This window comes from Grus americana, chromosome 6 (assembly GCF_028858705.1).
Source record: "Grus americana isolate bGruAme1 chromosome 6, bGruAme1.mat, whole genome shotgun sequence".
Lineage (NCBI taxonomy): Eukaryota > Metazoa > Chordata > Aves > Gruiformes > Gruidae > Grus > Grus americana.
In genome coordinates this window covers 37,657,966-37,683,626 of record NC_072857.1, presented here as the reverse complement: position 1 = coordinate 37,683,626, position 25,661 = coordinate 37,657,966, and the positions used below count along the sequence as shown (strand labels likewise).

Here is a 25,661-nt window from a genome sequence, read left to right as displayed (position 1 = left end):
AAGTACACACAGACAGCTCTCTGCATTGCCAGTATGGCACACTGAAAATGGATATATCTTGGAGGGGCAAGACTCCTTTTAGGCAGGCCCATCTATAGGAATAGCTATTCCTGTAGTGCCATCTTCTGGCTTAGGGTGTAGGAACACTACAGCTGAAAGTGGGTCTGATGAAAAGATAGTTTTCATCTGTTAAAAAAACCCATTACAACAGGTTTAGACTATGGCTCAATATACAGACACACCCAAACCACAGGAATTCTCTCAATAGATTATGTACAATTCACCTCCCAGTAAATTATTAGTTTTAAAATTACAAGATTTTGAAAAACATCTTCTGGGCCGATCTGCTTTACATTTTGAGCCATTACAATCTTGCTTTTCAGCTTTTGTTTTATTTCTCAACAAACATCAAGGCTCAAAACTCACTTTTTGCTCACAATTTTTGTGCCATCTCATGACCCCAGCGGGTAACACCTGAAGGTTCCCTAACACCATACGGGGAGTGAAGAAAGCATACAGAATCCCATTGATGGGGATTGTATATCATATTAACCCAACCGTCATCACAATGATGATTGTTTTCTCATCAGTTTATATCTCAGGGTTGGTAAGAAGCAGATAGGAGCTCTTTTCTCAGTGAAAAATGCTCTAAACTTTCCCAAATGGTTGACTCAGGGCAATATTATCCATCAGGGCTGTGCCCTGTGCTGAAGGGAGGAAGAACTACAAACAGACTGTTAAATCTTTACCTTTTCCCCCCCACCTCCAGTGGTTTGCTTTTCCTGAAAGTAATGTTCTCGCCACTCTTTGGAAAGCCTCTGTACGTAGTCATCATGAAACACCTTCCTTTGGGAAGCAGCCCTAATAAATAAATAAATAAATAAATAAATAAATAAAAGGCGCTAAAAGATGTTGGTATGCAGGTTCAGAAAACTAAAACCCACCGACATCAGGAGGCCGTGGGGCAGTTTTCTCCCGGTGAGCGAGTGCCCGTCCTGCCGCCACAACGGAGCCTGCGGGCGCTGCCACCTCCGGCGGTGCCTTCCCCTTCCGTGCCGCCCGGAGCAGCCCTGAGGGGGGAAACTCGGGTTTCGCCCCCCTCGGTCCCTCGCCAGGGCTGGGGGAGCGTCAGACCCCCTCAAAAGCCGGCCTGCCGAGCCGGGGAGGGGTGACAGCCCCGTCCCTGAGGGGACAGCCCTACTGCTGCCGCCCCCGAGGAGGGAGGACAGAGCCATGGCAAAGCTGGGAGCGGCCCAAGCCCGGTGCAATCACACAAACAACCCCGAATACATAATACCCTTCGTCCTGGCAGCCACCTCACCCTCCCTGGGCGCGCCTTAGGCGCCTTTGTTCCTGCTCCCCTCTGTATCGTGATTGCAAAACTACACTAGCAAAATAGTAAAAACACAGATGCTTCATCATAATCCTGTCGTAAGCCCAGATGTATCAGAAGGGATTTGTAACTGTAGGAAGCCGGGATGACTAGAGAAGTGCGTGTTGCGAGAGGCTTTGGGCAGAAATCCTTCCACTCGCCGCAAAGGGTGAGGAGAGGCGCAACGCTGACCGAACCAAGCAGCTACTGCTAAACGACCCGGAAAGAAAACATTAATAACAAATAAACATGACCAACCCACTGGCCTTACGACGTGACAGCGTAAGGGTCACACCGCCCTCCGCCGGTCGCCTCGCCGCGGGTTTTAACGGCGGCGCTGCCCCGCCCTCCCCCGTCCCGCTGCGGCACAAGATGGCGGCACGGCTGCTCCGTCTGCGTCGTCTGTTGCGAGTTGCCGGTTCCCGGTCCTTCTCTGCCCAGGCTAGGTTAGTGGGGTACGGGGCCCGCGTTGGTGGGGAGGTGGGTGTGCGCCGGGTAGAGTGGGGGTACCCGGCCGCCTGTGTCTGGGGGCCCGGTGGGGGCGCACCGTGAGAGTGGGCGTGAGCCTTTCTGCTTGGGCGCGTAAGGGGGATGTATGTATTTGCCTATCTGCGGGAGGGTGGGTGTTTACGTGATGATGGGGTAGTACGTGCTATATATACACACGTATATACATATCTATATGAGTATATGTGTGGGGGCCGCGCGCACCTGTGTATATGTTTGGAGGAGTATGGGTGTGTGCTCTGTATATGTGTGGTGGGAAGGTTATAGGCACAGGCCTATATGTATATATAGGGGTGTGCGTATATGTATATGGCTGCTCCCCCATTGCAGGAGGCAGCGGGGGTCGGGTGAGCGCCCTGGTGCCCGGTGGGGTCTGGGGGAGCCGTCCCTGGCCACGAGCGCCTGGGCCCGGTGGGTCTGGTAGCCCCTGCGCGTCCCTGTGACGGGCCCGACCTTTGCTCCACGTCCCGTCTGCGCGCGGGGACGGCGGTCCCGTGGTGACAGCAGGTGATGGGCCAGGCACGTCCTTGCCCGGGCACCCCGGGCACCCGCCAGCCTGCGGCAGTGGGGCGCTTGGGCTCAGGGAAGGGGGTTTTGGGGAGCAGACACGCAGGAGCGTGCTCACGGCTCTTGGTCCTACGAGTTGTGTCTTCTAGGGCTGTGGTGGGCGTGAAGGAGAAGCCCGGCTCTTCCTAGAGTGCTGTGTAGGCTGTGAGCCGCAATTAAACAGGAGGGTGGTCTTAAATAAACCTCAATATCGTCTTAAAAAGCTTTAAAAACAGGGTGGAGCTCTTGGAAGAGTCACTGTGTGCCTAGCACGGGAAGCCCGTGTTTGAGGGTACAAAATACTGAACAAGCAAGTTGCAGTAACCCGTTTTTTCCAAATATCACTAGAAGCAAACAGTCTGTGTTTCAGGGGTGTTTGATCCACCAGGAAGAGTGTGAGTAACTTCACGTGGCAGTAAATAAAGACCTTCTTCTATGTAATGGAATAAATAAGTGTAGACTCAGCTCAGCTTTGTGGGAGACACACAATTGTTGTGCTGGGAAACTGGTGCTGAGGAACTGAGGAGAGATGAACAAAATAGTTTGAGAAAGGAGCGGCGAATGCCTCTTCCATTTAATATAGCTCAGCTCTGTATTTATAATTTCTGATGCTTTGTAGCAATAAGATAAAAGCAAGTCAACCCAACGCACAAATACAAGAAGTGACTTTTCATTTCAGCCCTAAAGTAGAATGTCATCCTGGGCATTCTAAATCCATACAAAAGCTTTAAACTCTTCCTTGTTATTTTGTATTTATACTTTTTTTGTGGTTTCAACTACTGACATTTAGCATTGTTTCAGTTTTTGTTAAGATTTTATTTTTATATATGCTTTTGTCAGAGTTGTGGGAGGCTTAGCCTTCCAGTACAACAAAAATACTGAAAGAAAAAATTAGAAAGTATTATTTTCAAGATTAGAATTATACAGATATGTGTGATAATGCAGAGTATAATACAGCCCTCAGAGCGTGCAAATCCATGTTGTACTTGCTTTAATTTTGAGGGTGTGAATTTTCAGTGTCGTGGATCTGCAATATTGGGGCTTTTGGGGGCATGTACAGAATGAGCAAAACCCAGAAAAAAGCTTACCCTTTCAAAAAGTTACCTCTTAAGTTTAAATTGAGATGAATTGCATTTTGGAGGTTGTGTGGTAGGAGGAGAAGCCAGTGATGGTTTTTAGCATCTCTGAACAGAAACTATGCTCTTACCTATGTGTATGTTGTTTTTAATTTTTTTGAAGCATTAAAGACAAACCAGTCTTGCTTTACTTCCTTTCACAGCCCAGTGAAGTACAGTGTATATGTTAGGTCTTTATATTTATCATGGGTATCCTTTGGACCTAACAGTGTGCTAGACCTGGGATGTGAACTATGTTTAATGACACAGGTGTTTCCTTTCTTTTAAAAGGGTTATGTAAATGGGGGTGCCTCTGTCCTAACAGATGCTTTCACTTGTCTTTTTTAGTCCTCTGCAAACTGAACAGCATGGCACAAAACGCCCAGAACCATCTTCTGCTAAAAGTTTGATTGATATAGGCACTCGGAGGATCTTCTCATCAGATCATGATATCTTCAGAGAGAGTGCCAGGAAGTTCTTTCAGGAAGAAGTGCTGCCTTTTCATGCAGAGTAAGATACCTCTTAAACATTCTGTTTTGCCAAATAGTATGCGTTTTCCCCCAAAATGCTTTTTGGGGTGTTACAGGATAAACAGGGTATTTTTTTTCATTTACAAGCTTTCTATTTCAAATTTTCTCAATTAATACAAACCTGACTATGAAAATCATATGTGGGGAAAAAAAAAAATCACACATAATCAAAATTCACTGCATTGTTTGAGCTCCAGCATAGGCAATCTGGCATCTTCATTTTAGGCCTATGAGCAGACAAACACAGTTTACAGAGTTGCAGCGAAAGTAATCCTGCTTGTAAGTATTAACTCTGACACTGATATCTTGGGGGTAGAGTTCAGGAGACAATTCAGTTCCTGTGCTATTGTACTGCTGTCATCCAAAAAAGCATTGATATTGTGTCTAGGTTACATTGCAGTAGATCTTGTAAATACAGTACACGTAGGATGGTAAGCTGGATTGTGTATTACCGAGAAAATTGCATAAAATCTCTTTTGTTTGAATTTCTATCTTCTTTTGCTTCTGTGGAAATACATGTGGTCTTCTGCGCAGAGTAAAAGTGTTGTACTTCCATTGAACTAGAGCTGGAGGGTGGTTTTCACCCTTATTTTAGCTACATCCAATCACATTATAGTTGGGGAAAGAAAATAAATGAACTCAGAACATCTTTTTGAACAGAAAGCATTAAGCTGCAGTAGTGTCTTAAGCAATTTTTACCTCACTTGGAATACATTGCTGCAAAAATACTGGGGGGTAGCGAGGGGCTTATTCTTAAATCACGCTGCTAGATGAGTTTCCTGATGCAGCTCACAGTTTGTCTCCACAAACAGTTGAGACGGCACAATTGAGTGGGTGGGGTGTTGCGGCTCTGGGGCAAAAATGAACAGTGGGAGGCAATGGAAACAGCTTACATCAGGGGTGTTGCCAGCTAATTTTGTTTCATCCTGAAACCATGACCTCAAAGTAGTGTGCTTTTCCACTGTACAGTCATATTCTGTCCACAAAAACAGGTGTTTTCCCTCATCTTTTGCTAGAATGACTTCTAGTGCAGGTTTGTGAACAGGCACTGGCTCTGCTTGAGGTTACTGAAGATCCTGATTGCTAGCTTGCTGACACAACAATTTCCTAGAGAGACTGGAACAAGTTGGACTTGTGTTCTTGCATCACTTTAGCGACCTATGAACCATTCTGTCCTCACACCTTTCAAGTAAACAAGGAGGCTTCAGGCATAGTATGTTAATTGGCTGGGCTGATGGGAGGAGACAAATGTGGCATCTGTGATGGCAGTTGTGGATTATTGTAAGGAGGAGAAGCTTTGGTGGTGGGTGAAGCAGAGACAGGAACAGCCCTGAAAGTGCAAAGATGGTCACGAGAGATATTTGTTTAAGATTTCCAGTGTAGGAGCAAAAGCTCTGGGAATGAGCTTATGTATCTAGGAAAAGATACTTGGTTAACTGTGGATAAAGTGTGATAGTATAGCAGTGCTGCACACAGGTGTGTCAAGAGGAGTGTCTCAGATATAATCTGTCTACCATATAATTTTAAAATTGTGGGTTTTTTAAAAAAAAGACAAAAGCTGGGCCATTAATGGTCATCCAGCTTTTTACTGAGTTGGCAAACTCTGTAAAGAGGCACTATTTTTCTAAGAATGAGTGATTCCTGTGGTGTTAAAGTTTGCAAACTGTCAGCAGATAAGCCTCAACTATCTATTTACAAACTCGAAACCACCTTAAAACAGTAATTTACTAAGATACAGTACTGACTCGTAATAAGTGCGCAGGGACTGATCTTTATGTAGAAGTGACTAATGTGTTAACGCTTGGTTCTTATAAAGCGGCTCTCATTGGTAGGGTTGAAATCTTTCACAAAAGGTACTGATGTTATACTCACTTTGTACGTGGGGAAAATGGAGTGTCAGGAAGATAAAGAACTGCTTGTAATTATCCAGATGGTTGTGGCTAAATCTACTAAATACCAGTCTGGTACTCAGACCGATAAGCAGCACTGCCTTTCATAACAAGGCTTAAAGAGATGTCAGGTTATATGTTGGAAGCAGGAGTTCAAACTTGTTATACAGTTGGTGTCCCTGTAATGCCAGTGGCATCTGTGGACTTGAAGAATAGAAAGCCTATTATTAAGCCACTACTTCTTAGCTGCAAAATAAAGTTGTCTGTATACCCTAAGCATTGTGTGTTGGCAAGACAAAGTCTTCCTATGTGATGAAACCTGACTGTGGGTGTTCTAGCGTGAAGCAGCAGCAGCTATGAGGGATTTATTGTGTCGCTCTGTTCTTGTGTTCATTTTGCAGATGGGAGAAGGATGGCCAGGTGAGCAGGGAGCTCTGGGAAAAGGCTGGACAGCAGGGTTTGCTGGGTGTTGCCATTGCTGAAAAACATGGAGGCATCGGAGCTGATATTCTCTCTTCGGCTGTGGTCTGGGAGGAGCAGTAAGTACTAGGTGCTTTGGGAAGAATTTCAGTGATATTATCAAGAGATTGTATGTTTTTCCATAAGAGCTCCTTGTTGTGGAAGGTGTTTGCTTACAGAAAATGGTGTTATCTTTTAAATCCCTCCTGTTTAAGTGTTCCAGATGACCAAGTAAGAAATGTCATTGTGCTCCACTGTTAGGACCTTATGGCTGGGGGGAACCATTTTAGTTAGTCCAGTAGGTTATACTCTTATTTGGCTGTGGAAGTACATTCTGTAAATAACAGTACAAGTGCCACAAGCTTGGATTATGTCTGAGACTTCTGTGTGGTGGGGCTTTCTTCATTGTTGGATCTGTTCTAACTGTGTAAAGTTCAATGTTTAAATCTTTGTAGTACTTCTGTTTGAACTTTCTTTTTTTTTTTTTTTCTTTTTCTCCTCGCCTCTCCCCAAGGATGTATGTTAACTGTACTGGCCCAGGATTCAGCCTTCATTCAGATATAGTCATGCCCTACATTGCAAACTATGGCTCTGAAGAACAGATTAAACGCTTTATCCCTGAAATGATTACAGGCAAGTGTATTGGAGCTATTGCCATGACAGAACCCGGGGCTGGCAGGTAAGCTAAATATTAAAATAATGGTCTTAAATCGGTAGACAGCACATAATGTTCTCAGTGAAAAAATTCCTGACCCTCCTGGTTATATGGTTATCTTAGTGAGTAGTATTCTAGATTAAGTAGTAACTCAAAACCAGCTGTTACTTAATTACTTTATTACAACTTTGTCATTTCAAGATATTTGCTCAGAATCCATTTCACTATTGTCCCACTGTGGGCAAATATGCTTTTGTATTTGTTTTTATACTCTGAGTTTATAGTTACTTAACTTGCTTGTCATGTGAACATACTTTTAATATGAAATGTAGTCATGAGAAAATGACATACCTTAGTAAAGAGGGCTTGACTTCACTATTAGCTTTATTTTCTTTCCTCTGAATCCTTTCAAGCAGAGAAATGTCCCTCCTTGCCAATTATTATTGAAGGGCAGACAGCATGTGTTTGAAGTAGACACAGCTGATGTGACCAGTTGCCAAAACAGAGAGGGGCAGGTGAAGAACAAAACCTGTTGGTGTCATGCTTCTGCAAATGGTAGATGTTGCCAGTGGCTTTTTACAGAGCCTCCTCATCAGGGTTGAGCCGGCTTAAAGGATGTGGTTTTGTCTGGCATTTGTCATGTAAGGCATCTTTGCGTAAGGGGATGCAGACCCGTTGGTGTCAGTGCTTGTATTACACCACCTTCCACAAGCAGATACGTTAAAATGGGACCTCATGCTCTTGTAAAATTGCATAGATTTATCATCCCTTTCCACAGCATGCTTGTGGTTTCTGTGTTATGCTGTAAGCTGTTTGTGTTTCGCTATTCTTGCATGTGTTTTAATACTGTCCACGCACAGGGTCAGTGAAATCTACCTTATTTTATACTGGGTAGAACTCAAGATACAAATCGCAGCTTCCACAATGGTTTCTTGAAGGACCTTTTGAATTTTGTTTTAGTGACTTGCAGGGAATACGAACATATGCAAAAAAGGATGGAAGTGACTGGATTCTTAATGGGAGTAAGGTAAGTGAACAGACATATATACTGCTCATAGACTTTGGGAACTGAATGCATTTAGACAGTGAAGGATGTACACCACTGTTAGTATCCCCTCCCAGTCCTTTCAGTCCTGGGTGTTTTTCTGGGTTATGTTGTGGGGTTTTTTCCCCAGTTACTTTTTTTTATAGGACTTAAGGTATTTCTGTTGCTGGCATTCTTACAGACCAATTTATGGAAGGGCTTGAGTATTTTCTTTTTGTAGCTCTTAAATAATTCTATCAAAAGGCCTATTTTGCCTTAAACTGGGAAGAAAAGGAGGGGAAGGTCCTGCATAGTATAAGCAGGATCAGGGATGGTCGTTAGTACTGAGTTTGAACAACAAAATATATCTTTACTGCCATTGTGAAATCTTCTGTGGCCTGAGTAAAAATTTGTGTTGCCACAATGCAAGCTGTGGAATTTTATTCAGGAGCCTGCTGGTCGTGTTAGGAGGAAAAAAAACTCCAACTGCATCAGATGCTCTGTGTGTGTTTTCAAGCTGTTGCAAAGCTGGCAGCATTAACCTCTTCTTTCGTTGTCATAATAAAAAAGCAAGAAGGCAGAAATAGTGTTCAAATGAAAGTGTAGGTTCAATGGAGGGAGGGTTTAAAGCTATTAAATGTCTTAATTTTCTTTCTCCCTTTGTACTCCTTCTGATAACATGATACTGATAGGGACTTCTGCCCTTAGCAGAATTTCAAGAGGTGAGAATGTGTGCAAGCAAATATGTACATACAGGTATTCAAAAGGATAGTTGCTCATGCTGCGCAGTTGAAGCCAAGCAGGACAGCTCATTTCTTTTGCTGGAGTTAAGGTGGATCATTTTGGCAGGTTCATGAGTCATTCTATAGGGTTATAGGAGGCAGTTGTGACAAGAAGCTGTTGGTAGTTTTGCATGTTTCACCTTGCTAAATTAATTTCTAGAAAAGAGAACTTCTGTGTTATTTCATATCTACATTTGATAGCATATTCCTTCTTTATCATGGGAGAGACAAAAGAAACAGGTCTGTGCATTCTTTAACTTTACACTCTGACCCACACAATACTTCGCAAACTAATTCCTACTTTAATAGACCTTGTTCCAAAACACTTAATTCAGAAAGCTTAAAGCTTAGAATTCTTCTGGACATTTAAACCTTGCCTTTCAGTTCACCTGTGAAAATATCAAAGCAATTTTTTCTTTCTGCTGTTTGATGATCTCTTCTAACTTCTATCCACCTAGCTCGTTGCTTTATTCCAAGTTGCATTTTTTTACAGGTATTCATCACTAATGGCTGGATGAGTGACGTAGTGATCGTGGTTGCAGTTACAAACCGGGAGGCCCGATCTCCTGCTCATGGGATCAGCCTTTTTCTGGTGGAAAATGGAATGAAAGGTTTCGTCAAGGGACGCAAGCTGAACAAAATTGGCCTGAAAGCTCAAGTAAGTTCATACAGCCCCTCACACATAATAAACTTGGAGGAAGTATAAAACCACTTCATGGCTGGCATTAGCTAAATAAATATAAAATGGAACTGTCATGCTATTCTAGTTCTTAGGCTTTAAAGAACAAACGATATACATGTAGAGTACGTATGCTGATTTTGCCTATGGAAGTCTGAAGCATGTGGTGTCCACGGAGAGGCTGAGGAAGCTGGATTTCTCAGCTCTGAAGAAGCCTGGAAGGACAGGATCTTAGTGGTGTCTTTTAGCTGCCTAGCAGTTGGCTGTAGAGATGATGGAGCCAGACTCTTCTTAAAGGAGCACAGTGAAAGGGAGAGTGGTAAGGGACACAAGTTAGATTAAGGGAAATTCTCCATAAAAGTGATCAGGTACTGGCATGGGGGCCCAGAGAAGTTGTGGAGCCTTCATCTTTGGAACTATGGAAAGCATAACTGGAGAAGGCCCTCAGCTGCTTGCTTTGCTGGAGCTGCTTTGAGTAGAGATAAATTAGATGACCTCTGGAGGACCCTTCCAACCTAAATGGTTCTATGATTTCAATTTAAAGTGTACAATAACAATAAAAAAATGAGGCAAAAGAAGTGGAATGAAGAGATGAGAATGTCAGGCTATAAACTGTTGCATTTAAAATCCTCTTAGGACACAGCAGAGCTGTTTTTTGAAGATGTGCGGTTGCCAGCCAGTGCCTTGCTTGGAAAAGAGAACAAAGGCTTTTATTATTTGATGGCAGAGCTCCCTCAGGTAAGAGGAATGTGTTTGCTGTCTATAGGAAGAATGCAGAGACAATTTTTGTCATTTGAAGAATCTGCCTTAGAGTTGAAGATGATGTATTGTCAGAAGCCACCTTGGGCTTGGAATCGGGATGTCTGTAGGCAACATTGTGTCGATGCTGCTGCTTTTTAACTGAAGTACACAGTTCATGGTGCTAAAAGTGCAATTTTTTGGGCACTGGTAAAAATGTTGATATCCCACCAGCTCAAAGCCACATCTCTTAACAACCCAGCTGTTGATGAACCTGAGGGTAGTGTATGTAAAAGAGCATAGCACAGTTTTCTTGTATACTTCTAGGGTGGAACCACTTTGCTTAGTAAATAAACTTGGAGGTCTCTGATGCATTTGCATTTTTCTTAGAGAAACAAGCAAGCCCTGCTGTTCTAGCTCTTCTACCAGTAGAAGCATATTAAAGACACAAGTTGCTGTTTCTGTGTCCATATAGCAAAGTAAAGAAATTGTTCAGTTGCCAAAATACCTTGCTAGTGGAAATAACAGTTTACAACTTAGTTTTCAAAGTTTTTTGGAATTATTTGGGAGATCAAAGAGACAATGTGGTTAGTCAAAACATGACTGTGCTTTGTCAAAACTATGACTTTGTATTTGTCTTGTCCGTAGGGATCATACTTAATTTTATACTGTGAGTAAATACGAAACCTGATCAGGGGAAATATCTTACTGCTTTAAAGAAAAGATGCACTCATGAATAGGTTCAATGTGATGCATCATTGATTTCAATGGTGCTAGAAGTAATTGTTCTGTACTTAGTTTTTGTTTTTCAACATGTTATGAGGAAGCAAAGAACAGCCAGGTTTTCTTGTAGATTTTATTTTTTCTAGAGATGTCCTGCTGAAATTGTTAAATACAGTTGTTTTTTAAACTGATTGGTGAAAACCAATAATTGAAACAGAATTTGATGTGAATTTTTTAGTCAGTAAGAGTCCTGTGGTTGGCTTGTAGCTACTTTTGAGTTATTGTTGTGGTAAAACATTACCCCAGAAGAGACTTAAAAGTGAGCTTCAGGCAGCAAAGCATTTGTACCACTGATTAATTTCCGTAATGCAGTGTGTCTGGTTTGATTACTTAAAGTGACTTCTGCCCCCCTCCCTTAATGAACAACACTGAACATCTGTGTCCCAATTGTGCATCTGATGTGGAGAAATGTTGGACTAATTCGACTGGATTCCGTAATTTGTTTTTCAAAAGGAAAGGCTTCTAATTGCTGATATGGCTCTTGCCGGTTGTGAATTCATGTTTGAAGAAACAAGGAATTATGTGAAGCAAAGAAAAGCTTTTGGGAAGACAATTGCACACTTGCAGGTGAGTTTGAACTGAGACACTTGTATGCAGATTCCAGTGTGCATTTGCTTTACATCTGTGTACATGAGCAAATGAAAATCACTGGGCTGTTTTCAAAGGACTATTGGCACAGGTTTCACTGTTGGACTGTGGCTGTTGTTTGCCTCCATGCCCATTATTCATTTTTGAAAAACAAAAAACGTAACACCACAAAAGCCTTAATGTATGTATTTTACAACTCAGATACCTCCCAGCAGGGCTGCTTTTGAAAGTGAAATATGCAGGCAGGAACTCTACTGCCTTTTTGCTGCTGCTGAGGAAAAATTACCTTGTTGCTCTTAGGCTTACTCTTACTGTCAGAAGTCCTAATCACAGAGTCTGTTACACCTGCATATATTTCTATATCTGCCTGGAATCCTACAGACTGCAGAAGAGCTTGGCGCATGTGCAGGTACTGCGTTCCTCTGCACATAATGCATTGCAGAAAAATGAACTTTGAAGCTGACGCTGGTGGGAGCTCCCAGGCAGTGTGACCTTGCTGCCCGAACGCCTGCAGAGGTGTTCGTATTCAGCTTTATGGGTATTGTAATGAGATTCCTCAGCTAGCAGCTAGCTGGGTATTTAAGTGACTGCATATAAAACTGTTAGGTCATTCTCTGTGAGCATACCTCACTCCTGACAGTGGTAGTTAATTGTGTTTTGAGGCATTTATGCCTACGCTCTTTCGTTGCAGTCATAAAACAGATGTTGCTTTCCACAACATTGCGATGTTACAATTTTCCTGAAAACCACATTAGCTGTTGGTGTTGAAGCAGACCAAGCTCCTGCATGTTTATAGAAGTGACTCATATGGGTTAGAGGATGTTGCTCGCCTCTCTCATAATATACTTTTGAAATAATTTTAAAAAACATTTTTAAATCTTGAGACTTCCTTTGTAAAAATCAAATCTTTAGTTGTGAATAGCAGCAGAATTGGGTCCTTTAGAGGCTGGAATGCTAGATATCTTTTAGGAAATTATGATCTTCATCTGTTTTTAAAGTTAACATTTAGACATCTGTAATTTCAGATGGAATTTAGTATGTGCAGTGTGCAGCTTTAATACCAAAAAAAAAATTTTACTTTTTTTTAAAGGTTAAGGTAAGGGATGCTTCCTAATTGTAGTAGTTCACTGTGCAGGCACCTCCAAAATAATCTTCTCTAGGCTAGTCCACTGCCAGCCACCAGGTGGCCAATAAACTTCATAAAGTATATTATTTTCCCCAAAATAATTTTTTGCATACCTTTTCAGTTTCCTTTTTGTCGCTGGTGGCTAGAATGTGCATATAGTCAAAAATCCTTTCTAATTAGAGCCTGCCTTGCCTAATTCATTTAGTCGTGCCACAGTACAGTGTTTGAAATCAAATGTTTTCTTTGTAATAGTAGACTGGTCTGTTATGTTTATTGTGAAGGGAAGCAAGAAGATTTTTTTAACATACAACTTTAGAACTGTGATATTAGAAAAAGCTTTTGTTACTGGGTGGTGTTTTTATCCCCTCCCTACCAGAATTACAAGAAGATGGTCAAATCCTTGCCTGGTCTGGTTTTACGTAACCTTAGTGATAGATTTTTACCTCTTCTATCTAGAAGCTCTTTACCCATGTGACAGAACTCAACATTGAAAAACTTTCTGATAATTAGTCTAAAATTTCCTTTGTTTTTGCTTGTGTCTCTCTGTGTATGACTTAAACTTGGAAGAACTGAATGCATAGGAAAAAAGCATTCAATACATGATGAAATGTTATTAATTGGGGAAATTAGTGGGTCTACAGAATGAAAGGACATTCCCCCACAAGAGGGAGCAGAGAGTGACAGAGCACCCAGCGCCTCCTACTCTGCACTCTAGGAATTTGTTTTCAGGCTCTTGGGGGTTTTTCTCTTAATGTCATGTTTTGAGTTGGTCTTGAGAAGAACAGGGCAGTAATTCTCTAGTAAGATTGATAAAGACATAATTGTATGGAAAGTAAGCTGTGTTCTGGTGTACAGAGCCAAAGTTGTTTGAAACGGTGATTTCTAACAGAAATCCTTTTAGAAAATAATTCATTTTCTACTGGAAATATAACTTTAAAACTACTTCTGCTTTCTTTCCTGTCTCCTCTATCCACTTCCAAAAAAAGACTGTACAGCACAAGTTGGCAGAAATGAAAACGCAGATTTGCGTGGGCCGAGCTTTTATGGACAACTGTTTGCAGCTGCATGCAGATAAACGTCTGGACTCCTCCACAGCTTCTATGGCAAAGTATTGGTATGTGGTTAAAGTAATTTGGAGGTGTTACTTGCATGATCTTGACAGCAGTCTAATGATAAAAACACTGAACTGTTCAGATCCAATGAAAAGATAAAATTACTGTCTGATTAATAAGAACATTGTCAGCTTCTAATACAGACCACTAGCTTTGACTTTAATCATGTAGTCAACAAATCTTAGTTACATTGAAAACCAGTGTTGGTTAAACAGATTGATTTCAAAACAACAGCATGCTTTTAAAATAGGCTTCAATTAATAACAAGATCAGGACTCAGCTTTAGCTTCAAGTGAAAGTGAGTATTTCATTGGTATTTAGACAAATATTTACATTTTACTGTAGCAAGTTGTTGTTGGGTGTTTTCTTAGATTTGTTTGGGTTTTTTAATGGTGTATGTTTGGGTTTTTTTAAAGTATAGGTTTACTTGAAGCTCATATGATACTTTTTAGTTAATGTTACTTAGCAATAGCTGTTTGGCCCAGCCAGTTTTTGAAGCTATCTGGTTTTGGGAAGAAATAGTTGGCTACAGCTATTGCTGTAACTGAGACTAAACAGTGCTTTCCTTTATTGGCCAGAACTCCTCCTCCCTCTCCCCGTACTTGGTGGTGTTATCTGCTAACTTAAGTTTAACCAGAGAAAGCTGGATCAGTAGAAGCATCTAAGATAGCGGCACATTAATTTGCATAGTTTTATCTTGCTTGCAAAGATGGGAGAAAAAAGCACATCAGACATGAACAGATAACTTTATGGAAAGAGGAAATGAGCAGACAATACTAAGGGAATCCAGAGAGAATATTGACAATGAAAGGAAGAATTATGATTGAGTGCTATTTCTGGCACCGATTACCTAGAAGTACCAGGTACATAAGCAGAGGCATTCAGTTTTGAGGAGGAGGAAACAACTAGTGCCAGCTCAGATATGTAGACTTACTTCCTCAACAAATTTCCCAAAGCGAGGTATTTGAAACTACCTCCCCTCCCCCCCAACTGTTTAGCACCACAATTTGTTGTGGATTTCCCTTTTCCCTAATGGAGTCCCTGTGACTCCTGTCCATTAAACTGTCTTAAATGGTCTAGAAAATGCTTCAATGTAAAATTGCTTTATTCCCTAATGTTTCAGGAGACTATCTCAAGTTAATTCTCTTCAAACCTTTTCTATAGTCAATGACTTGAGTTAGAGCTTTGAAGGATTTTAAAATACAGTTTGTGCATCTCTTTTCTAATATCTGATGGAAGGGCTGTAAGTATTTTGTGGTGACAGGTTGTATTATATATCTAAATTAATTTGAAAATATATTCAGGAAAGACAGTTGCAGTAACTCACAGCTTCAGACTTAAAGTTGGTATAATAAACTGTAAGGATTTAACTGGATGAGAGGATGGTTTGGAGAAAAGGACTCTTCTGTTATTCCATGAGAAGCAACTGACTTGAATTGTCATTTTCTTTACTTCTGTTGCCACTCTGAAAGTTGTATGCTTAGACAGTGTTTTTTTTTTCTTTTAACTTTAGCTTGAACTTCCAGTGCAGTTAAAATCTTATTTTGCAGTTAAATTTTGCAGTGAGCAATCCTACTTAAGAGTATTTTTTTTAGAATTGAAAACTAGAAAGCCTATTGAGGAAAATAAATTATCCCCAGGTGATGCTTATACTCAGAGCATCCTGGTGTGTTGCTAGTAGGATTGGTGGTGGGGAAAATCTGTGATGGTGTTAATTTGACAAATCTGAGGAATTTGGTAAGAAAAGAGACTATATCAACCTGCTTTACAAAAGAAATCTCTTGGCCTGTGAGAAAGGTAAACAAGCTTGTCTGCTTTGAAAGCTTTCCTTCTCCGAAAGCTCTTCAATAAGGCAAACAATTCTTTAGTACATTAAATTGAACAGTATTTATTTCTTACCAATCATGAAGGAAGGAAAAAAATCCCTCAGAATATAAAGTATTTTAATGATCAGCATTTAAGATCAGTTATATAGAGTAAAAAGTTTGGTTATATTTTTGTCTTGTTAACTTATCTGTATCTCTAGTAATGTTTCACAGCATAACACCCTTCTAAAAACAACTTTCTTTTTGGCCATTTAAGGTCTTCTGATCTCCAAAACAGCATAGCTACTCAGTGTGTGCAACTGCACGGAGGATGGGGGTATATGTGGGAGTATCCAATTGCAAAGTAAGTGTAACATTTCAGACCTGAATGATGAAAGATTACCCACAAAGTAAAATGAGGCACTGCCTTTATGTCTACTTGTCAGTTGTTTTGTGTTAGTACTGATTTACCGTTCCTCTTCTCATCATGTTTATTGAAGGGCGATCTACTGTGCAGATGTCTGCAGGAAGGCTTTGTTTTGGTTCTCCAAATAATTCATAAGCCGTTGAGCTATTACCTATTTTTTTTTTTTACAATATAGAAGTTGCTTTTCTAGAAGAAAATGTTAATTGGAAAACCAGAGAAGCAATGTAAAAATAAAACAAATTATGTCCCCCTTCATTTTTATCTGAAATGAAATGCATACGTATGAAGGAAAGAAAACATATTGGCCAGCCTAAATCTTGTATAATACAACAAAATAACGAGTTGCTTAAGAGGATGACTGGCTACATTCAGCTTTTTTACACCTTTGTAAATGAAAAAGCTAAGATTTGTATGTAGAAAAAGGAACTTGACATTCCCATTTTTTCAGCTTGCTTTATGGATTTAGGGACATCTGTGGAGTTGTTTTATATATTTCCTTGTGTATTATCTGTGAAGATGTGTTTCCTTTTATGTAAATGCAATTTGCCACACTAGGTGGAGAGTTTTGGTGCTGTTTTTAGTTAAAAACAAGAGGGGGTAATCTGATAGTAGGAATAACAAAACCAGGACTGCTGTGCAGTTGTCGTAAGTAGATAAACTAATTTTTTTAACTGAGTAGGTTTAGAATTGTTTTTATTATAAATACATTAAGAGTATGAAATGTTGCTTTAAAATAACTTTTTTCTACATGTTTTTAATAAGTGTAACTTGGGAGTGTTCTGCACCCTATCTTAGTAAACGGGAAGGCCAGCAAGCCCTTTTCAGGGTGTCCTCGAACCCCTCCTTATCTGTACCTGCAGTAGTTGTCCATAGAGGGTTTTATTATCCCTGTGGTTCAGCAAAACACACGTGTTTCCAGAGAATGCCGCATTGCTCCTGGGCCACTCTCTGTATAATGAAGCAGAATTAAGATGGAAAAGCATGTTGTCATCGTCCTGTGTGTTGTTACCAGCTGTGCATGTACTGGGGTCGGTTCCAGCGTGAGGATGGAAATGGTTTGGCTGTGTGCAGCTTCTCGGCTGCTGGCCCAAATGGAGCCAGTGTCAGTAGAAGGCTGTAGCTAGCTGATGTGAAAGCAGTTGGTGCTTTGGTTTCCTCCCAAGGTGTTTGAGTCCCACCTCAGAGAAGGAACTGACAGCATTGTTAGCAGTCCTCTTAACAGGATCAGACAGGCCCAGGGCATCAGGGCAAATTACCACGATAGCTATCAGTTTGGCTCTGTAGGGGTTGGTTGGTTTTTGGGAGTTGGTGTTTTGGTTTTGGTGGGGTTTTTTTGTTTGGGTGGTGGTGTTTTGGTGTTGTGTTATTTTTTATTTTTTTTTTTTTTTTTACAACAGTGAGGCACCTGGGTCTTGCAGTGCGCGCAGGCGTGCTGTTCTGCGGGATGTGTGGTGGGTGAATGGGGGCTTTGGTGTCCAGAGCTGAGTTAATGCTCAGGTGATGTGAGGAAAGGAGGGAACAAGAATTGGAGGGGGAAGGGCAAGTGGTAGGAGTCTGGTTTGATAGAGCTTTATTTAATTTTTGTTAAGAGGGGGGGATAGTGGAGACTTTACAATGTAAACAAAATAACAGGGGAGAGATACTGACGAAATTCTTAGCTTGGCACAGTATCGTGGAAAGGTGAGAGACTTTAGGTAGCTGAAACCCCTTTTAAAATGTGAACCTCTTTAAAATGGGAATAGCGTACTTTGAAAAGAAGGATCTTCAAAGATAACACTTCATATCTTTTTCTTTTGATTGTGTATCCATTCTGAGTTGTTTCTAATTTTTCCTTCTTTTTGGTGGTGTTTTCTCCTCAGAGCTTTTGTGGATGCCCGTGTTCAGCCAATCTATGGTGGTACCAATGAAATAATGAAAGAACTTATTGCTAGAGACATTGTCAGTGACAAGTAGGGCAGATGCTTACTACTTTGGAGAGTCTTCCAGAATCCTTTTATATTAATATATGGCATAAAATCAGACATCAGAATGTAAGTAAAAATAAATGTGGTGTGTTTGTATTCTTTCAAGGAAGTGACACTATTTAAAAAAAAAAAGTGTTAGTAACAACAGTATGTAGGATATCTAATATTTAATGAACTTTAAATATCTTTGGACAACACAGTAGTTCTCTGGGTTCCACAAGTTCTGGCAGTGAAAGGCAATTTTGTCTGGAACATTATGGGTAGTGTAGTCTTTCAGACTTGATCCCATTATTATATTGAATCCAAGCTTTGTTTTTTTAGAATCAAATTTCTTCTCTGGAGAAGCCCAATTTTTTAACAAATACAAGTAAAATAAGCTAATATAGCTTTGAATTTGTATTTCCCCTTGACAAGCATCACTGTGTCAAAATAGAACTTGAAACTTTTGCTGCCGTTGCTGTACACCTGCTTACTGCGCAGGGGGAAGGGAATGTACCACTGACCTCTATGTTTACATGTAACCCACGATGCCTTATTTTAATTACTTTGTTCAAATAAATATAATAAAGCATTTCTATGCGATCTCATGGTTGTCTGTATTACTTCAAAGCCTGAAGGAGAACTGGGACACTTACTCTGTGCCCATGTTTACCTCCGGGTTGTGAGGAGGGAAGTGTAATGCTGGTGAATATTTTCAAATATTTCCGAGTTATCATCTCCAACAAAAATGCTAAAAACGATTTTTGGGGTTTTTTTTAATTATTTATGCCCTGGGGTGTGCCGTCCCCCTCACCGCCCCGGCTGGGGAAGAGAATGCCTCTTCGCGCGCCACCGGCCTCCTCCCGCCGCGCCCCGCGGAGGCGCGCGCGCGACAGGAGGGCCGTCCCCGCCTCAGGCGCCCGGCCAATGGCAAGCAGCCGTCCCCGCGCCGAGCTCCGCCCTCGGGCCCGGCGGATTGGCCGCGCTCCTCCCCTGAGCGGCGCGGGCCCCTCCCCCTGCGCGGGGAGGCCCCGCCCCGCCTGCCGAGCTGCGCTTTAGCTGGGCGCGGACTCTTCAACAGCGGCAGTGGGAGCTGCGCCGGGAGCCGAGCCGCGCGGGCTGGAGGCGGCAGCGCCGCTGTGGAGAAGCCGGCGGGCAAAGGCAAGCGCGGGGCTTCGCGGGGCAGCCGGCGAGGCTGCCGGCCGACCGCAGCTGCGCGGCAGCGGGTAGCGTCGCGCTGAGGCACGGCGAGGGGGGGAGAAACCGGGGCCGGGCGGCGGTTAGTTCCCGCGGCGGGAGCGGCGGTGGCGCCGTCGAGCGCTGGCGCACATGCGCGAGGAGGAGACTGGGGTGGGGGTGGGGCGGGGGGGGCTAACGGTTTGGGCGCGGGGCGGAGCCGGGATGGCTGAGGCGGGGGCGGGACCTGGACGCCGTAGGGGGCGGCTCGGGCGCGTGGGGTGGTGGCGCGGCGGGAGCCGGCGGGCAGGGCCGTGCCGCGCTGTGCCGCGCCACCGACGTTGCTCACTTTTACCGGGTGTCCGTGTAGCTCCCGTGGGGGTTCTCGCGTTCTCCCCCCGTCCTCTCACCCCGCTGTTTGAGCGCCGCTTTCTGCCGGCCTGGCCCGGCCCGGCCCTTGGCTTCTGGCCGCTTGCCCCGCCTTGCCCGGGAGTGCCGAGCGATCTGCGGGCGCGGGGTGCTTGTGCAGCGCCGGCGGGGTGCGCGGTATCGCTAGCTTCCCAGCAGCGCGGGAGTGAGCCTAGTGAGTTGTGAACGTAGTGCTGTGCTGCCTTGTTGTTTTTATTTTATTTTTAATGTTTGGGTCAGTAGATGGGCGGAAAGCTTTAGCCTGCATTTTCATGTGTGATTTTTTGTTTTCAGTATTTTTTTTTTTAATTCCTGGGTTAAAACTTCCCTCTGATAATCGAGCTGAACAGATGCCTTTCCTTTCGAGTGACCCTGACCGAGTTGGCTTCCCAAACTACAGACCACTTACTCATAAAACTGAGTACTTCAGATAAAGTAGATAGCAAAGTTCTGAACAGCACCCTGGGTCCAGGTGCATCCCGCAGCCTTCGTTTAGATATTTTGTGTGGTCTCGAGCAAGTCTTTTAATCCACTTTGTGCATCAGGTCCCTGGTTGCAAAATGCTGAAGCATTTCCCAAAATAAAATGTAGCGGTGGCTGAGGTGCTTGATACTCCTCAGCAATAGGGGCCAAAGTAACTAATTAAAACAAAAAAAAAACCCCAAGAAAATCCAAATGACTAATGTCTGCTTTTTCTTTAAGGGTAGATATTTCCTCTTTGTGCTTAATTTAATAAAAAGGAAATATTAAAAATTGAACTGGATAAAGCATGGTTATAATGCTAGTAGGTGTACCAACTCAGAAAGCTGGTCTGTGTGCCTTAGGACTCTCCTTCCTTACTGGTCCGCGTTGTGAAATCCTGTAAATGTTTTGGAGAGTTTAAATTCCAGTCATCTTAATTAGTGTCTACGAGCTGAATGGGTCTTGTTTAAGACCAGGTTTTATGGCACTCTCTTCAAAGACTGAATTTCAAAAGGATAACTGAAATGCTGATATGGACCTTACAGTGTAAAAGTATTACAAATATTTATATTAGAGACATATGTACAATGTACTTACAGAGGCACCTGTCATGTACTACAAAAAATGTTTAATTTTAGCATATGTTAAAAACAACTTCAGATGTTACGCTACAAATACATGATATAGACTGAAGAGGAATTAGTTGATGGCATGGTAATAAACTTGAAATAATATATGATTCTCTATTCAGAAGCAGTTATGAACAAGGAGGAAAAACAACCCTGTTCAGAGATTTTAATGAGTCATGGATTTTATCATAAATGAATACTAATGAATTCCACTTGAAGTATGTCCTTTTTGATGTTTTTTATGATTAAAACTGTTTGGGTGGTCTGTCTTAAATTGAGTTCTCTTACTGTTCAAAGAGAGATACTTTTTAGGTGTGCGTGTGTTTTGGGGTTTTTTTGGTGGTTTTTTTTTTTTTTCCCCAAAGAGGAAGAATTTATGCTTATATCTTCTAGGGAGTGCAAAACGCTGGAGTTTGCAGTTTTATCTATATAGCGCTGCCTGCACAGTGAGTGCTGCTGAAAGCTGAGACTCCCCACATAATCCTGTTTGGTTGGGTTTTTTTCCAATCTATTAATAGAACAAAATACTAAAATGCTTAAATACTTGTCGTGAGTAACTGGGCTGCTTTTGAACTGAAAACAAAAGCTGCCTACTGAGGTGATTTTTTTTTTTTTCCCCCTTAAAGGCTAATCCCAGGTGTGTTAAATATGGACTTCTCTCCTTTTTCTTTCATACTGCTAACCAGGACATACCCAGTGGGGCCATAATCTTTTTTGTGGTCATTGCTGCAAACTGTTCTGTGAGAAAATGCAGATTATGCTGTTCTCTCTATTCTTAGAAATGATTATGATCCTGTACATTTTGTGAAAATTGGGAGAGGTAGATAAAGTATACCCAAATGGATGCCTCCCACCAGGCAAGGCTCGGAGAAGCCAGCCAGTCAGCTCCTGCGTGCTCAGCTCGGCAGTGGTTCTCGGTCCTGGCTGTGCCGTGGTAGTGCCTGTCTGCCAGAGCACTGCTTCATTTTTGTCCAGTGATTATCAGGAAGGCTCTCCAAGAGGAGCTAGGGATTACAGGGCAAACATCACAAAGCTGTAGGAAACCAGGTTTTGTCAGTTGTGTTGTAGGCAGATCAATCTCACTTGTGTAGCTGCCATCTCTCCTGCAGGTTTTCTTAAAGCAGCTCTTGTCAGTTTGAAATACAGTATTTTTGAACATTATTGCTGAGCTTAATTTTGGGTGTTTCACCAGATGCTGTCTGCTGCCAGTGACTTTGCTTTTGAAATGCCTTCTAGACAAGGAATAAACATTAGAAGTTGGCTTATCTGAAACACTGTTAATCTATGAATAAATTTGAAACAACTTAGCTGTACTAGTTTGAAATGTTATTTATAGGCAAAGTAGGCCCCTGAGTTTGAAAGCCAAACAAAAAGTAAATGTAAAAATCTTCTCCTGGTCTCCAGGAATTTTGTTATTAACAAGGAAGTTTCAGGTGTTTGGGATGAGAAAGGCGACTCAATTTACAAGGAGGGAAGGCTGGTACAGAGGAGCCTTACAAACCCTGGTGCAAATGGAGTTTTATTGTCATAGAACAGCTAAAAGATCAGAAAGAAGAAACCACTAAACACCAAAGCAATCCCCCCCCCCCCAGCAAAAATCCCCCAAAACATTGTCTGCAGTGTTGTGTAACAAAAGTGATAGTGTTATGCAAGGGAGGGGAAGAGTCAAAAAGTGAAAGGACTATAAACAAAAGCTGGGAAGGGAATGCCACCCTGTACACAGGCTGGTTTGTGGTTGGGTTTTTTTGGGGGGTGGGTGTTTTTTGGTTTTGGGGGTTGTTGTGTGTTTGGTTTTTTTTAAATAGGGTGCTGCTAATTACCAACACGAAGACACTAATTTCAGGATTTAGACAAATTCCATTGAGGTAAGCCTACTAGAGAAGGGTATAACATGGAAATGTCGAGTAAGGACTAAGAAATAAGCAGAGGTATCATGGGGGGAGAGGAGTGGTAGGAGAGCAGGGGTCATTGGGGGATTAGGGACCCATAGCTGTGGCGAGAGAAGGGAGCAGGGTGCGGGTCGGGGGAGCGCTGGGGCTGTGGTGAACTGCAATTCCCAGCTATATCCTGCTGGCTAATTAAGGCATTAAGGGAGGATAAGCATAAAGTCACTTTAAACATCAGTTGCTGTACTGTGTGTGTCTGGTACTTTTTTCTTCCCTTCCCTGGTACTTATTTTATGTCAGCTTTTCTTTTTATAATACTTTTTATTCTTTCAAGTTAGTGTGTATTCAGCAGATGAAAAGCAAACTGTTTGCCAGTTTAGTAGCGTTTCAGCTGTTCTGGTTTTGAAATCTCAAGTAGTACACAATGGAAAAAATCCTTGAAATGATTTACCTATGACAGAAAAGCTTTTCCCAGAATAAAAATACGGACTCTTCCTGAAAACCATGTTGCAGTACTTGTCTTCCCTCCCTCTGCACTCCCCCCCCCCCCCCCCCCCCCCCCCCGCCAAAGATAATACGTTTGGCTCTGGAAAGTCACTTTCAATGAGGGTGGAGTGAAATTATTTTTGCTGCTTGCTGCCAAAATGAAATAAAAATGTGTCAAAATGAAAATTGCACAGTTCTCATTGAGCCAAGTACTTGTACTAAAATTTGTCTTTAACTTTTTTGCAGCTGATAATTTGTTTTGCTCATATACCAATGACTTTGTGTGCGCGTGAACTTCTTGGAGAAATGCCAAGAACTGGAGACTGGGATGGTACCAGCTTTTATAAAGTCTTTTTGATGTCATTGAAATGAGAGGAACACACCTGAAGTGTCTCATACGACTGTCTTCAGGGTAGAGACATTGTGTGAAGTTTGCAAGTTGCTGGGTAAGGGGTTAATTGAGCGATTTCTCTATTAAAAATTTTTTCTTTATTTTTTTTGCTATATTGCAATTAAAGTGTCTTCTGTCAGGAACTCCTAATTAGTCATTTGTCGGTGCTCTTTAGTTTAATGTTTGTGGTTCAATTTGAGGGGACTTTGATTTCTTCCCCTCTTTTCCCTAAAAGAGGAGGGGGGAAGTCCCCCCAAACTAAAAAAAAAACCCCACCAAACCCTTAAAATAATTTGCTAATGGTATTCATTGCAATTTCAGAAATTTGAAACTGTACCAGAAGGGTATGTAGTATTTGAGGGAATATGATCAAGTTAAAATACAGCACTCTGAAAATTTTGTGCTGCCAGTTTTTTGAATAGCCTTCATCTTCATATAGGTATGAGATGCACATCTCCAAACTTCTTGTTTGCTTGAGCAGTAGCTCCACTGTGTGTGGACATTTCCTGGCTTTCAGGAGTAGCAGTCTATGACTGTTAAACCACTCGGGCTTAGGAAGGTAGATGGTAAAGTTGGAACAGTTACAAACTCATTGCTCAGTTTACATAGATATCAGGCTGACAGTGTTCTTCTGAGAGAGCTTCTTGGAGTTCCCAGGGACGGATCTAACATGGGGATTCCTTGAGTTCGTAGTAACCCCACAGAGAAAGTGTGGGCTTCAGTTCTCTCCCCCTTATGTTTTAGCCATGCTAAATCACTTTGCCATATGCTGAGGGGTGGCAGGGATAGGTATCTGAATCCATACTCCTTTGGATTTACAAATTCTTGTGCCTGCTAACTCTTACAAGAGTGGAAAGACACAAAGCCACGAGATGCTGAGAGCATTGCTGAGTCACCAGAGCACTTTGGGGCTCCAGCTCTGATCAGTGCCTTTCCCTGTCCGATCCCAGTAATGGGGCTCTTACTGAACAGCTGTCCACCAGAGAGGACTTTGTGCTGAATTCCTCTATAGTCTGAAGTTACTGACTTATTGATAAAGGTTAAAATCCTGGGAATTTTAATAGTATAATTTATAATGATTTTTAATAGTATCATCAGCATTAGGACCACCAAACCTGGTCCTTGTGATGCTGAGTAGATGATGTACAGAGGTGGTTTAAGCATGCGCGGTCCGATGAAGAGTGAATAGAGCATACAGAGTGTGTTAAGGCAGTTCTGGAGTATGTGGCTCTTTATGTTCTTCTTCGTGTTTTGACGGTTAAGGAGAAAGTATTGACTGGTACTTCTCAACTACTTAGGTTTCCACATCTACCTTTAAAGTTTGCCCCTTCGGTGTAAAACCTGTAGTTACAAACAAGCTAAGGCTTCAGACAAGGAGTTTACTTTTCTTAAGATCCATACGTGGCAGTCTCAGAATCATTGACCCCTTATGGGATCTGTGCATTGAAAATTGCTGAGCTAGGCAGTTGCTGTGGAGATCAAAGAAACAGAAGACATTAAAAGGAGGGCAATGGAAATGCTGCTCAACTAGTATACCGGCTAAACAGAGAATTTACTGTGGAATTACTGTGTTGCACTCACTTTTGTCACTACTCTCATATTCTTTCTGGTTTTGTCTCTAGCTTCTTAATGAAGAACTGACAGTAGCTTACCTTTTAGGCTTCTTCAGGCCACATTCAATTAAATCTTTCTTTGGGTTTATTTAACCGTCTCCTAAACAAAGCTGAAAGTACAGCATAAGGCAGTGATTCCTGCTCTGTAGGCTGTGGGGTAGTTACAATATGACATGGCAGGATAGCTGCTGAGAAGCAGCAGTGAAGGTTGACCCTGGTCTTTTGATCCCAAAGTTTGGGAACCCTTCGTCGAAGCTATGGCAAGCCGCAGGCAAAAGGGTTGGTAAAGGAAAGCTGTTTCTTCACATTGTTATCAAAGAATATTGTGTTCATATTATGCAGGCAGTGTCTGATGAATAAAGCACAACTGGATACAAAGGCACGGGAAGGACTTTTTAGGAAACATTTAGAACTTAACAGTTCCTTGTTTTTAAAGCATTAGCCTTGGTGATTGGTTTCTAAAGTGTATTTGTGAGAAAATAATTAATCAAATGTTTGCTTTATATAGATTTACATAAAATATATTTCTC

The 25,661-nt window shown here is 42.0% G+C and overlaps 2 protein-coding genes across 16 annotated transcripts in view; both read left to right on the top strand.

Moving 5' to 3' along the window:
• The first annotated feature begins 1,652 nt into the window (after nucleotides 1-1,652).
• Nucleotides 1,653-18,683, top strand: ACADL (acyl-CoA dehydrogenase long chain). Its single transcript, XM_054829912.1, has 11 exons — nucleotides 1,653-1,818; nucleotides 3,889-4,050; nucleotides 6,361-6,498; nucleotides 6,933-7,097; nucleotides 8,034-8,100; nucleotides 9,373-9,537; nucleotides 10,195-10,296; nucleotides 11,533-11,646; nucleotides 13,780-13,907; nucleotides 15,988-16,074; nucleotides 17,997-18,683. The coding sequence occupies exons 1-11, from the start codon at nucleotides 1,745-1,747 to the stop codon at nucleotides 18,088-18,090; spliced, it is 1,296 nt and encodes a 431-aa protein (XP_054685887.1). The 5' UTR covers nucleotides 1,653-1,744; the 3' UTR covers nucleotides 18,091-18,683.
• Nucleotides 18,684-19,115: 432 nt separating this feature from the next.
• The window catches only part of KANSL1L (KAT8 regulatory NSL complex subunit 1 like), a 67,446-nt gene continuing 60,900 nt past the window's right edge, over nucleotides 19,116-25,661 (top strand). For 9 of the 15 annotated variants that reach the window (XR_008577798.1, XR_008577801.1, XR_008577803.1 and 6 more), the window contains exons 1-2: nucleotides 22,561-22,620; nucleotides 23,374-23,573. Coding sequence is in view for 1 of the 15 variants with exons in the window: in XM_054830960.1 (XP_054686935.1) it covers nucleotides 20,948-20,973; nucleotides 22,561-22,620 (86 nt within the window). In the remaining 14 variants the exon portion in view is untranslated. Of the gene's footprint in view, nucleotides 19,242-19,539; nucleotides 20,974-22,560; nucleotides 22,621-23,373; nucleotides 23,574-25,661 lie in introns of those variants that run through there. The other 6 variants (XR_008577799.1, XM_054830954.1, XM_054830958.1 and 3 more) reach the window with 5 other exon arrangements.